This window comes from Lissotriton helveticus, chromosome 3_1 (genome assembly GCF_964261635.1).
Source record: "Lissotriton helveticus chromosome 3_1, aLisHel1.1, whole genome shotgun sequence".
Taxonomy (NCBI): domain Eukaryota; kingdom Metazoa; phylum Chordata; class Amphibia; order Caudata; family Salamandridae; genus Lissotriton; species Lissotriton helveticus.
The window spans coordinates 1,425,895,307-1,425,908,804 of NC_136061.1; the positions used below are offsets into that span (position 1 = coordinate 1,425,895,307).

At 44.2% G+C, this 13,498-nt stretch overlaps 1 protein-coding gene across 2 annotated transcripts in view; it reads right to left on the minus strand.

Annotated features, from left to right (window-relative positions):
- EPB41L5 (erythrocyte membrane protein band 4.1 like 5) overlaps positions 1 to 13,498 on the minus strand; it is a 1,262,314-nt gene that overhangs the window by 558,647 nt on the left and 690,169 nt on the right. For both annotated transcript variants that reach the window (XM_078682077.1, XM_078682078.1), the window contains exon 12: positions 608 to 777. In XM_078682077.1, coding sequence (XP_078538203.1) covers positions 608 to 777 — 170 coding nt within the window. The remainder of the gene's footprint in view (positions 1 to 607; positions 778 to 13,498) is intronic.

Below are 13,498 nucleotides of genomic sequence, written 5' to 3' on the forward strand. Positions count from 1 at the left end.
TACTATCTGAATCACAGAAGATCCCAGAAACCGTTAGCGTCGAAGTGGAAAAAAGGGAACTGACGTCATCACGCCGACGTGGGTCTAATAAGGAGTCGGTGACGTCAGACGGAGTCGCGCGCGATGCCGTGCTCCTATGACGTCGTCCACGCCGGCGTGCTACAAAGAATTATCCGAACGTTGCTGACGCAAGGGGGATATTCACAAGGTGAGGAATCCACAAGGCAGATGTATCTATCAGAAAGAGGTAATCTGGACATTAAGATTTTACATTCACATCTGGTTCTTCATCTACTATTAATCTCCCCATATTTATCCACATTAATTTGCATTTCATTTCCATTCTAGTTTACCAATATTATCTCCAACAGTATCTCTTACCTTCCTTTCTCCTTCGAGCAACTCACTAGCTCTGGTCTTAACCTCACTCATCTATAACATCCTTACACATCCATTACATCTTTATTCAATTTCAGAGTCAAACTTCCATATCTTCTGCTCTTTCCCATACTACAGACTATTATTCTCACTCTTCCTCCTATAAGATTGTTCTCCTTATCCATTCCTTCATTATTAGTTTCTATGGATCATGCAACAGACAACTTACCTGTAACGGAAACGTGATCCAAGGCGTATGAATCCTGGACCACTCATACTTTTTTGCACTGGCCCACGGAGCCTGAAGAAAGCATGATGTTCAACAGCACATTTCCACAAGTGCTTGCAGGCTTTAGGGTGCTCCATCCTGAAGACAAAAGTGTGCTCCTGCTCCTTACCCTGAAACAGACAGCAGAATGAAATGCAAGAATTAGAAATGTTACCAAAACGTCAGTAAATGATTAAGATGTATATTTACTTCACAGGAAGTCAATGTATGTATGCCTTTTTATATTTAAACATTTGACACAGCCAAAGAGAACATTTACATAGATAGAAGAAATGTTACAGAGGAACAAGGACATTGGGAAAGTGTGGAGCGGTTAGAGATGAAGTGCTGCCTGTTTCTTTGCAATAGAAATTGATAGCAACTGGGGGGCATCAGGGTTACATTGCGAGGTGGATTAAGATGGCGGTCTGATGAAGTTTGAGAAAGCAGGCACACAGCGAGGCTCCAGAGCACCTACACCGTGCCGATGTAAGGCAGAGGCAAAAAAAGAAAGGGCAACAAGGGACAATGAGACCTTGAAACAAATACACTGCGCAAACGAGAACTGCCAAAACTGTCAAAACAAAACTTACAGAAATCATGGCGGCAAGCTGAAGAACTAAGTGAATGCAGGCAGCTGTGGTGGTCGGGTGGCTGTTGTGCGTCTCCCGCATTGCACGCCTGGTAATCAGACGCTGCTCGGTGGTCCACTTGCTGAGACTGCCCTCGAGATTAACCTCTGCTCAGGACTCTGTTTCAAGGGGGAGCATGGCTCCACTTAAGACAGCGCCCAGAGGCACACGGGTAGGACGGATACCGGTGAGCACAACTAGCGCGGTAGGCACTGTGGGGGGTATGAGATGGTGGAGGCGCTGGCAGCTTAGAGAGGGAATACTATTAAAGGCCTTTCAAAAGTAGGTAAGCAGCTGCTGCGACTTCTACAATCAGGAAAGGCAGCAGATTTGCTTGCTGCAGGTGAAATCTTTGGACAGACTGCTGGCAACAAAATAGCAGAAGCGATCTAAAAGCAACCCCCGTGCAACAAAGAAGTCATAATAATGCTTCTTGCAGCTTTGACACTCGCAGCCTCGTGCAAAATTTTGAACAGCCTGAGAGGACTTCGTGTTTTGATAATGCTACAACGTATCCAAGGGACCTCATCAAAGTTTTCTCATTATCATCAGAGTCATCGGGGGTTCTGACAGAGGCTAATTTCATGGAAGGTGGGGAAGGTAGCAGTGTGCAAACAAACTATAGAATCTGGAGGTACATTTAGTACACACAGGAGAGAAAGCATAACATCCAGTGACCTGCCGGGCTTAGGACAGAATCAGGGAGATTCTTGATTGTGCCACTGTCGCAACCCCTGCCATAATCCCTCCCAGAGTGAATCCTGATATGGATAACAATATACAATCCACACTTCAGATATTGGCTGGAGATGGGGAAATTATCTCAGACGTACAAGGCTCCCAACAGGAATCTGGTAAATCTGAATCTCTGGAAAATAGGAGAGATTTTCCGGCACCTATTAAGGGCGTAAGGCTGAGTGCTGGTGTGAGTACGTCCATGGAGAATAAGTCACATAATGTAACCTTTAGTAAAAAGGAAAAAGGTAAAGCCTAAAATAATGAGGCGGGAAGAAAAACTCAATAGGCATGATAACCAACAATGTACTGTCCCCCCACGTGCTAAAGATACTTCAGGTGGCAGTCCCCTGCGTCGGTGGGTTCAAGCGAAGGGAGGGGTCAAGACAATAATATCACAGCTATCAAGTACTAGCCCAATAGACTTCGGCGGCATGGAAGCTATGGAAAACTGCGGGGGTTAATCTAGAGCCAGAACTAGTGACACCTACCGACCAGTCGCCTACTTTACACTCTATTGGTTTGTAATCGACATCCAGCCCTTCTAGAGTACTGCAGCAGACTGTGAGGGAGTATCAATCTGAGAATGTTCAAGATTATGATGAACCATCGCTCTCTTTGATTCTTCGGGCCCTAAATGATCAGAGATCTGAACCGCAGGAACATTACGCAGAGGCCAGGGTTGATAACTACAGCATTCAGCAGTCACTAAAGGAGGTGACACTTAAGGTCGGGACACTCACGAATGATATTGTGGAACTACAGCAGAGGGTTGCAAACACTGAGGAGACCACTACTCAAAAAGCCAGTTCGCTGCAGATGCACGACGTCCAGATATCAGCTATGCAGCTAAAGATAGAGGATCTTGAAAATCGTCAGCGGCGACATAATCTAAGACTGTTTGGAGTCCCGGAAGGGAAGGAGGGATCAGACCCCAGAACGTTTGTAGTCCAGCTTTTTCAGAAGGCCTTTCCCGACTTGGGGGATTGGGATTGGGACTATCAGCTGCATAGGGTTCATAGACTCCCACAGGTACAATACAAATAGGGGTCTCGGTATCCAAGGACATTTTTGATAATTTGGGCAAACTTTAATTCGGCAAGCTGTTTCGTCCTATTTATTTTTATTTATTTATTAATTTTCTAAAGCGCGACAGCTACCCAACAAAGGGTTTCCCGGCGCTGAGAGACACTAAATTGCAGAGCAGGATGTTAAACTCTGAGAGGGAGGCTAGAACAATTTACTGGTTAAAAAGCCACGTTTTGGTTGCTTTGCGAAAGTGGTCATAGCGAGTTTCCAGACATAAGTTCAGTGGGAGAGTGTTCCATAGCTTGGGGCCCAGCAGTGAGAAAGACCTTCCTCCGATCGTAGGTCTGCGCACTTTCGGTACGCAAAAGAGGCCTTGAGATGCCGACCTGAGACAGCGGGTCGGCATATAAGCCTGCACAAGGGATTGTAGATATCTGGGGGCATTACCCCATTTGATTTTGTGCATGAGGCACAGAGTCTTAAATTTCACGCGATTTTCGATTTTTAACCAATGGAGCGCCTTGATGTGTCCAGATATTCTCTCCCTTCTGGGGCACTTGCAGAGTAATCTGGCCGCGGCATTTTGGGCAAGTTGGAGACGTCTCTTGACTGCTTGTGTTGATCCCAGGTATAGGACGTTCCCGTAGTCTAATCAGGAGGTGATCAGAGCATTGACTACTGACTTCTGCGTGTCTTCTGGCAACATCCAGATGATTTTTCTAAGCCATCTCAGTATGGTGAAACAGATGGCTGCGACATTGTTGACTTGTGGCTCCATGGTTAATTTATTGTCGATGATGATACCCAGATTACGTACTTGGTTAGACGGAGTAGGGAGAAGGCCCATTTCAGAGGGCCAGTGCCTAGGGTTCCACAAGTAGTGATCTGAACCCACTACTAGGACCTCCGTCTTGTTGCCATTTAACTTGAGTAGGTTGTTACTCATCCAAGTTGCAATCTTTCTGAGGCCATTTTGAAGGCAAGAGGGAGCGTCCTGTTCACCCTTTGAAAGGGAGAAAATAATCTGGGAATCGTCTGCGTATGTATACATATTTAGACCTGTATCTTCCGCAATCTGGGCAAGAGGGGTTACGTACAGATTAAAAAGTAGGGGACTCACGACTGATCCCTGGGGAACCCCATAGGGGGAATGATGGATTTTTGAAGTCGAGGTATTGGAGGCAATCTGAAAAGTCCTAAGAGTAAGGAACGATGCAATCCAATCCAATGCAGTTCCTCTAATGCCCATGGCCGAGAGAGATTTTAACAAAATGGGATGGGAGATGGTGTCAAATGCTGCGCTGAGATCCAGAAGGATCAGCGCAGCAGACTCCCCTCTGTCGACCAAAAGGCGAAGGTTTTCCGTCACCCCGAGCAATGTAGTCTCGGTCGAGAAGCCAGGGCGGAAACCCGATTGTGAAGAGTGTAATAGGCCATTTTTCTCCGAGTATTTAACAAGGTGCCCATGGACATGGGTCTCCAGGATTTTGGAGAAGGCAGGTAGCAGTGATATCGGACGGAAGTTGGCCATGATTTTGGGGTCTGCAGAAGGTTTTTTTTAACAGTGGCGAGACCATTGCGTGTTTCCACATGGATGGAACCTTCGCTGAAGATAGGGATAAATTGAGGGTCTGACATATCACAGACATTTGTGAGATGTCAAGAAGTTTTAATACTGAGACAGGAATGGGGTCAATCGGGGAGCCCGACTTCAGTTTCCATAAGATGGCTTGAAGAGCCTGAGTTTTTAATTCCGGCCAGAACGACAAGGGCTCGTAAGGCAGGTCTATAGAGTGGGAGGAATTCACCTCGCTAGGATCAGGATCAGGGTGAGTCTTTGCCTGAGTCTGTTGTTGCGTGACTATATCGTAGTAGATGGTCTCTATTTTGTTTGTAAAGAACAGTGCTAGCTCTTCACATTGTACTTCGTTCAACGAAGGGGGTTTAGCTGTGGAATTTGCACCGGCCAAATCCTTTACTAGGTTGAACAGTGTCTTTGATTTGTTTGTAGCTTCGGCAATGGTTTTTGCCACATAGGTTGCTCTGGCCATGGTACAAGCTTTATGGTAAAGTTTGAGCTCCATTCTGTAGGTGGTTCCAGCTATGCTGGAGTATTCTTTCCTCCATGAACGTTCCAAACGCTTGCATTTGGATTTTAAGATCTTCAATGATTCATTGTACCATGGTGCTGGAGGGTTATGGGCTTTAAGTTTTTTATGAGCTAAGGGCAGACATATGTCTAGGGCTCCTAACAGCCAGTCGTTGGTCTTTTTGGCTACTATCTCAATATCTTCTGAGCCAAATATCTCGCCGACAGGGGCGGAATCTAAGATGGAAGTGAGGTGATCAATATCCAGCTTCTTCCAATTTCTATTCCGAGGAAGTGGCTGCGGGCTGAATAGCCTGTTGACCGTAGGATTGGGTATGCTGAAATTGACTAAGAAATGGTCCGTCCAGTGCAAGGGTAGAGCAGGAGGGCAGTGGAATAAAGGGATACTAGAAAAGATAGGATCCAAGAGATGGCCTCCTTTGTGAGTTGCACCTGAGTTCCACAGCACAATGTTCATGGCCGCCAGGTCTTGGATTAAATTACTGCCTAGCTTAGAAGATGGATCATCCAGGTGAATATTTAAATCACCTAGGATAGACAGACTGTCATGATTACTACTAACAGAGGCGATCCAGTCCACAAATTAGGTGGCCCAGGCTTGAGCAGGACCAGGTGGTCTATAAATCAATAGACCAGTAAAGGTAAATTTAGGGTGCAGATGTAGTTTGAATAGGGCCGTCTCAGAGGCATTAAGTAAAATTGGTTCCAAGGTGCAATGAAATGATCTTTTAAATATGACAGCTATGCCTCCCCCAACTCCTATGCCACGGGCTTTTCTAATAATTGCATAGTTAGGTGGCAAAGCTTCCGCGACATCAGGGCCCGCGCTATCGTGAAGCCAAGTTTCTGTGAGAAACAGGGCATCAAAGGTATTCTCCAACAGAAGGTCGTGGATATCTTTTTTATGTTTGCAAAGAGAACGACAGTTAAGACTGCCAATAGACCACTTTTGTATGGGCTGGTGACTTGTAGTAAATCTTTGGCAACGCCGAGGAGCTTCAAGCCAGAAATTACATGATGGACATGAAATGGACGTCAGTCGGTCATTCGGTATGATCTTACAATTATGTTTCACCGGACGTCTCAAAGAGTAAAGCATGTCTGACGTAAAGGACCGCAACAGTGGGCCTTTTTCACCAGGGGTTTGGGGCCCTGCGCCCGGCATGGCGCAGACGGGCTTGCCTTAGGCGCGTCCGCTGCGCTTCCAGGGAATGCACATACTTGAAGATGGATGGGGGCGTGGCCTCAAGCAGTGGGCGTGGCCAGGGTGTTTGACACGCGATGGTGGCGCACTTTCTATCTATCTGTAAGCGCTAAGCTCCGCTTTACAGTGAAGTCTCCAGCAGCGTTTCTAACAAGAAAGTGCACAGGGGTGAGTGACAAATAGTTAAAAACAGTTTACACAGCAAGATGAATGCAGTTTAAAAACGAGCAACTGCTCCCGGCTTCCGCCTCAGGAGCTAGAGTATCTTCCCTGTGACAGTTGACTCTCACTAACTTTGTGCGGTCAGACCTTTGTAAAGTGACAAAGGATAGACGCTGGAAATTACGTCAATTAATTGATCCTTTAACCCCTTCACTGCGTTTGTCTGCCAACGGCCATCGCGAGCACTATCGTTGGCCGCGGCGGCTCGGCCCACTCCGTTATACCGCCGTACTGTGGCGGAATTGCCGCCGCGGTTAAAAGCTACTGGTGCACAAGTATTTTTACAGAAGCCAACATGGCTCAAAGTTTTGCGGGGTGGTCAATTGTATTTTTTCTTAACCGAGCAGGAGACTAAAGAAGCTAGAGGCAGATGGCAAACAGGGCTGTCGGACAAAACTTACAATTTAAGAGTGCTTTGATTCAGATATTTTAGCTGAATAAAGTTTTTTTTAAAAGGGGGGGATGGTCTTTGATTTTTTTCTGGCTTTTTATTGTTTTTGATATTTGAATGTAACGGTCTACTCTTTCGCCTTTTCTCCTTGCTCAAAATAACAAATGGGCAATGGGTGTGGGCTCAGCTTGGGAGCCACTGTGGTGGTTCTGTCCCCAAGTAGCTGCCCAATCAGCGGCAGCTGGTAAAAGGGGATGATTCCTCCTCTACGATACAGGGAGGAGGGCGGGGTAGCTGAGGGTGACGGGGGAGTGGGGTGGATTAATAATGGGCAGATAAAAGTCAACATGGGGTACACAGGAAATTAAGAAATAGGTTTGTACATAGAGCGTATGAATATAGAAGAAGTACAAAAATAAAGACACGCTCTGGGAAGTGTAGCAATATGATGAGAGAGAACAATTTTCGTTATGGATTGGGTTAAGTGCCTCGCTTGGAATGTGGCAAGTCTCAACAGCAGAACTAAGCGGCAACTTGTATGTGAAAACTTAAATATGTATAGTCCCCAGATTTGTCTGGTAACAGAGACGCATCTCTCATAAAAAGACTGCAATATTCTTAAACACTTGGGGTATGAAACAATAGTGTGTATGACACAAAGTACTTCAACGAGGGGCACTGCCATAATAAAGAATAAACGATTTACATGTACGATATATAAGACATTGGCCGATCAGAGGAGTAGATGGGCAATTGCACAGCTAGAAATTAGAGGCAAGAAATATGTTTTTTGTTTGCTATATGGCCCTAATATTGACGATCCTACTGTTCTCGATGTATTGAATATCAAAATGTTAAATTGGGAGGGGGAGCATTTGATCACAGGGGATTTTAATTGCGTTATGGATTATAATATAGACTCAACTAGACACGGAGCTACTCATAGAATTGGCTGCAGTCCATTAGAGATGCATGGAGAAACTTAAATCCAACTGTCCCAGGCCTTACGTACTACTCTGCCCCACATACGCTCTATTCTAGAATAGATATGGCATGGGTGTCAGATCACATAATGTGGTCATCATATATGGAAGTATGCCCACGGGTTACTTCCGACCACAATCCCATACTACTATCGTTTAGGGCCACAGTCGAATCTAAGATACTTAGACCCTTCTCTTTTCCCAGATATCTATTTTCGGACAGTGTGTATTTGGCTAATATTAGGAAACAGCTTAAATTATTTTTTAAAGAGATTATGGGGTCAGCCTCCCTGCTTACGGTTTGAGATACTATGAACGCAGTAAGAGGGGCAACCCAACAATATGTATTGCAGCAGAATAAAGAGCGTAAGGCTGCAAGCTAGGCGGTCATTCAAGCAGTACGAAATGCTGAAGAACAACACGTGGAAGTAGTCTTGCGGGGTACTAACGATCAGGAACAGCTGCTTCTTTCTTTAATAGATGTCAGATTAGCTACAAAGAAGACATTTAGGGAGAAAATTGAGGGTGAGATATATTAAATATCGTTTTACGCAACATGAATATGGCTAACAAATAGGAAGGGTTCTGGCTTATAAGGTTGCAGAGGATAGAGCTAAAACTCCAATAAGAATTATAAAAGGGGCAAATGGTACTCTCCATTCACATCCACAGGCGATTTTAGAGCAAATTTATTATCAAAAGCTATATAGATGAAGTATTGAACCAGAAGAGGGTGATATACAACGGTATCTTCAGGGCAGTAATCTCGCAGCCATGAGTGAAGAGACATTGGCTTTATTGGAGAATGATATCTCGAGGGAAGAAATAGATTTGGCAATATCTACTCTGCTATCTTGGAAGGCGGCTGGGGAAGACTCCATACCTGTTGAATTTTATAAGCTTTTTAACCCCTTCGGTGCTCATGACGGAACGGTTCCGTCATGAGCGTCGGTTGGCCTGTGCTCATGACGGAACCGTTCCGTCATGAGTCCATAGGCCCAATAGAACCTTCAGCACAGCGCGAGAATTCGCGCCACGCTGAAAGGGTTAAAGATATTTTGATTCCACCGTTTAGTTTGGTTATATAATGCATAAGCTCAAGTGGATAGATACCAGAGTCTTTGAATATGACGAAGACAGTCTTTTTTTTTTTTTAAGGATAAACCCCCTGACTGGTGCGGCTCTTACCGGCCAATCTGGCTTATAAATGTTAATGCCAACATTTTTGCTAACATTTTGGCGATACGTCTTGCTCCAATCATGCCCGGGTTAGTATCTGTCCATCAACATGGCTTTATACAAGGTAGGGATACTTCAGCTCATGTTAATATGGCAGTGGGGGCTTTTGATATGGCTGGGAAGATGTCAATCCTTCTTGGCATGGTTCTTTTGAATGCCGAAATAGCCTTCGACAGGGTGGGATTTTCTGCGGGCTACACTCGCTACATTTGGCGTTAGGGGACAATTTAAGCAATGGATACAAGCTTTATTTAATAAACCCCAAGCTAAATTATTATATTCAGGTTTACATTCATTAACATTTCTAATCTTATGGGAACTAGGCAGGGTTGCCCCCCTCACCTTTGCTGTTTTCCCTATATATCGAGCCATTTATACATGCTCTGCAATCTAACTCACAAATCACTCCCTTAGCGTCAGGCGCAACTCAGCTTATGGTTACTGCTTATGCAGATGACATTGCGGTTTTTACAACTGACCCAGCTAGGGCGATGAATGTCGTTGAGGACGAAGCAACCAAGTTTGGCTTTATTTCAGGGTAGAAATGAAATGTTAAAAAAACACAAGTACTTATCAATTTTGAACCCGAAAAATCAATTCCTGGTGTTTGGTCCGCAGCTACTTAATTAGAGGTTAGGCTCTCTGCACAGATGGATCAGATATTCGCCCTAAATTCCGAATCATTATTGAAAGATACAGTTAAATAGTTAAAGAACTGGCATAAACTCCCTATAGGCATTATAGGACGATCTAATATCATTAAAATTAAGATACTACCCAAATTCTTATATTTATTTCGATTTATCCCCTTCCGGGTTCCTAATTTTTTCTTTGAGACTAGAGGACGTGCTAAGCAGTTTTATCTGGAAATACAGATGAGCTATTGATCTGCTAAAGCTTCCATATAATCAGGGAGGATGTGATTTTCCTGACTTTCACATGTATTTTTGGGCAGCTTTTGTTGGGCGTTTTAGCAACCTTTTAAACCCGGTTCATAAAGAAAAATATCAATTTATATAGGAAGAGGATAGCAGTATGTACTTATACAGAAACAGAGATTATAATATATATATATATATTCCCCAACATCTTCCACAAAGAAAGAAAGTAAGCCGCACACCAACAGCGGAGCTTTTGTGTTTTTATTACACGTGCTTTCTCTCACCCGGCAGTCCTGACATGTTTCGCTCGACCTTCGAGCTTTTTCAAAGGTGCGCCGTGAGTCCTTGTCCTTTCAGCTCCTGGAAACCATACTCTCATACTTTATACAATTTGACACGCCCCCAATGGCTGCTAAGACTCCTGGTCTTTGTAGTCTGTAATGGTTCCCAGGCTGAACGGTAATGTTTGTCAATTTCAATATTTACAAAAAGGGTCCGTTGTGCCGCTGTGATCCCATTTTCAAGGCTCACTGTGGTCCCTTACCAAAGTCAGTCTTTGGCGTTCACCGCACTGCCCTTCACATCTCTGTACCTCCACCAACGGTTCCATTCGGGCAGGCATGGCGCTCTTTGCGGGAGGTGCGTCGCTTTACGGCAGAACCAAGCCGTTACATATTCCCCAACATCTTCCACAAAGAAAGAAAGTAAGCCGCACACCAACAGCGGAGCTTTTGCGTTTTTATTACACATGCTTTCTCTCACCCGGCAGTCCTGACATGTTTCGCTCGACCTTCGAGCTTTTTCAAAGGTGCGCCGTGAGTCCTTGTCCTTTCAGCTCCTGGAAACCATACTCTCATACTTTATACAATTTGACACGCCCCCAATGGCTGCTAAGACTCCTGGTCTTTGTAGTCTGTAATGGTTCCCAGGCTGAACGGTAATGTTTGTCAATTTCAATATTTACACAAAGGGTCCGTTGTGCCGCTGTGATCCCATTTTCAAGGCTCACTGTGGTCCCTTACCAAAGTCAGTCTTTGGCGTTCACCGCACTGCCCTTCACATCTTTGTACCTCCACCAACGGTTCCATTCGGGCAGGCATGGCGCTCTTTGCGGGAGGTGTGTCGCTTTACAGCAGAACCAAGCCGTTACATATTCCCCAACATCTTCCACAAAGAAAGAAAGTAAGCCGCACACCAACAGCGGAGCTTTTGTGTTTTTATTACACGTCTTGAAAATGGGATAACAGCGGATGGACTGTGATCAAGGGCACCCCGCCCGAAACGCGTCAGTTTTCTTTCTCTGTTAAGCGTTGCTTAATAAAAACCTTTGCCTGGATATTGGATTCGTGGAGTTGTCTGCTTTCCTGGGGACCCGTGACGGCAGTTTTGCTTCTTCTTGTTTTTCGAGATATATATATATATATATCTTGCTATATCTTCTAGATGTACTTTATCATTTTACTATGATAAGCTTCCCCTACGGGGCAATCCGATATTCCCGGAGGTGTTTCAGGATGTTGTCAGCAAACGATGGGCTCGTTATGGGATCTCACGTCTCGGGCATCTTTATGATTAAAATGGCTTTGTTTCTTTTGAGAGCCTGCAGATCCAGTATAAATTACCTGATTATATGTCTTTTAAATATCTCCAGATTAGGGATCATCTTGTGAGACATCTAGCCCTGACAAAAATATCTAGCTCTAAGATCTGGGACAGGTTACATTGGAAGAACACAAAATCTTTGATAAGCCATATGTATAAGTGTTTTAACAACTAGCGACAGTGATTGTGAAAGACTTGCGGAGCATTGGAGTAAGGTTCTGGGGATGGGGATCACACCTATCACTATGGAACGAGCACTACGTACTATAGATGAATTAGCATATTCTGTTAGTCTGCGGCTACAGCAATTCCGTACCATATGCTTACTCTGTACTATACACCAGAAAAAATTGCTAAATGGACTTCACTGGCTCTTTGTAGCGATCAGACGAAATGTTCCTGATGTGGTCTGTATACGGCTAGCATAATGCCTAGGTTTGCAACATGCTCGGGACTAGAGACATTTTGGCAAAAGATAGGTCAAGTATTCTCTCAGAAATTGGGGACTGACTCACCTCTTAAGCTTACAGAAATTACGATGGGTTATAAGGACGAGAATCATAGACTTGCGCGGCTATCTTCAATATTATTATTCGCCGCTAGGCTGGTAATTGGCCGGGTTTGGATTTCTCCAAAACCTCCCTCTATAAGCGGTTGGTGGATTTTGGTCAGGGAAATGTATGAAATAGAAAAAGCTTTGGCTAAGGCAAGGGGTATTCACTCCTTGGCGACATTAAATGTAATATGGGGGCATTGGCCTCTAGAAACAATTCTTTGAATACTATAATTTGTGACATGGATATCTGTTATGTTTTGGCGATACCTTCTACTAAATGGGGCACGACTGTCTGCTTTAAGCTCTTATGGAATGTTTTTCTTTCTTCTTTTCATTAAATGTAAATCGCTGTTAAGTTTGTTGCCCTCATGTTGACAAGAAAAAAATGTGTTTTTAAAGGAATTGATAGAAACTGCAAGCACAAGGTGAACCAATACCTAAAAAGTTTCTTCAAGACATGACCATTTAATCACTATGAAGTGCACTGGAAGTCCTGACTCTCCACCAATTGAAATCTAAAAAACAGGTTATGGAAAGTCGCTCTTTCCTGTTGGATTGCACACACAGCCAGGCTGTAATGGTTTCAAGTTTTGGAGGGCGGAGGAGAGTACTGTGTGCCACTTCCAAAAAGGAATGAACAAGAGAGGGATTGGCTAACGACAGAGCTAACAAAATAAGAAACATAAAGAAATAAAGAGCAGTGGACCCCTTAGAAAATACCAGTTAGAAACAGCAGTCTAATATAAAAGGGGAAAGAAAGAGGTATGGCAAGAAATGCAAGGCAGGGAAAGAGGTAAGAAGAAATGAGAATGTGGGAGCACCACGAGACTTCTGGGAGAAAGAGTTCTACACGTTACTTTTCACAATCAAAGTGGTCTGCAGAAAAAGTGAATAAAAGTAGAAAAATAAAAGGATTTTTTATTTTTTTTATTTTTAAAGGCAAAGCAGAGGAGTTTCACCCACACCTAAAAACAAAAGTGTGTAGGAATGAGAAGTATGGGGAGGGAATGAAATAAGGAGAAAAAACATTCTAGGTCAGGGCTTGCCAGGCTAGCATGGAGGTTCATCCTTTTAGGGTTCTGGCAAAGCTCCCTTTCTAGAACCTTGTTTTTCAGATGGAGGCTGAGAGATGACCCATGAGTCTATGCCCTGTGCCGAGTAACCAGCAGTGTGCATGGTGATACGACAGATCTAGACTCTAATCAAAGAAGGTCTGACAAATGTGAAGAGCACCAATCCCACTCCATCCACCTGTGATCCATGATTCT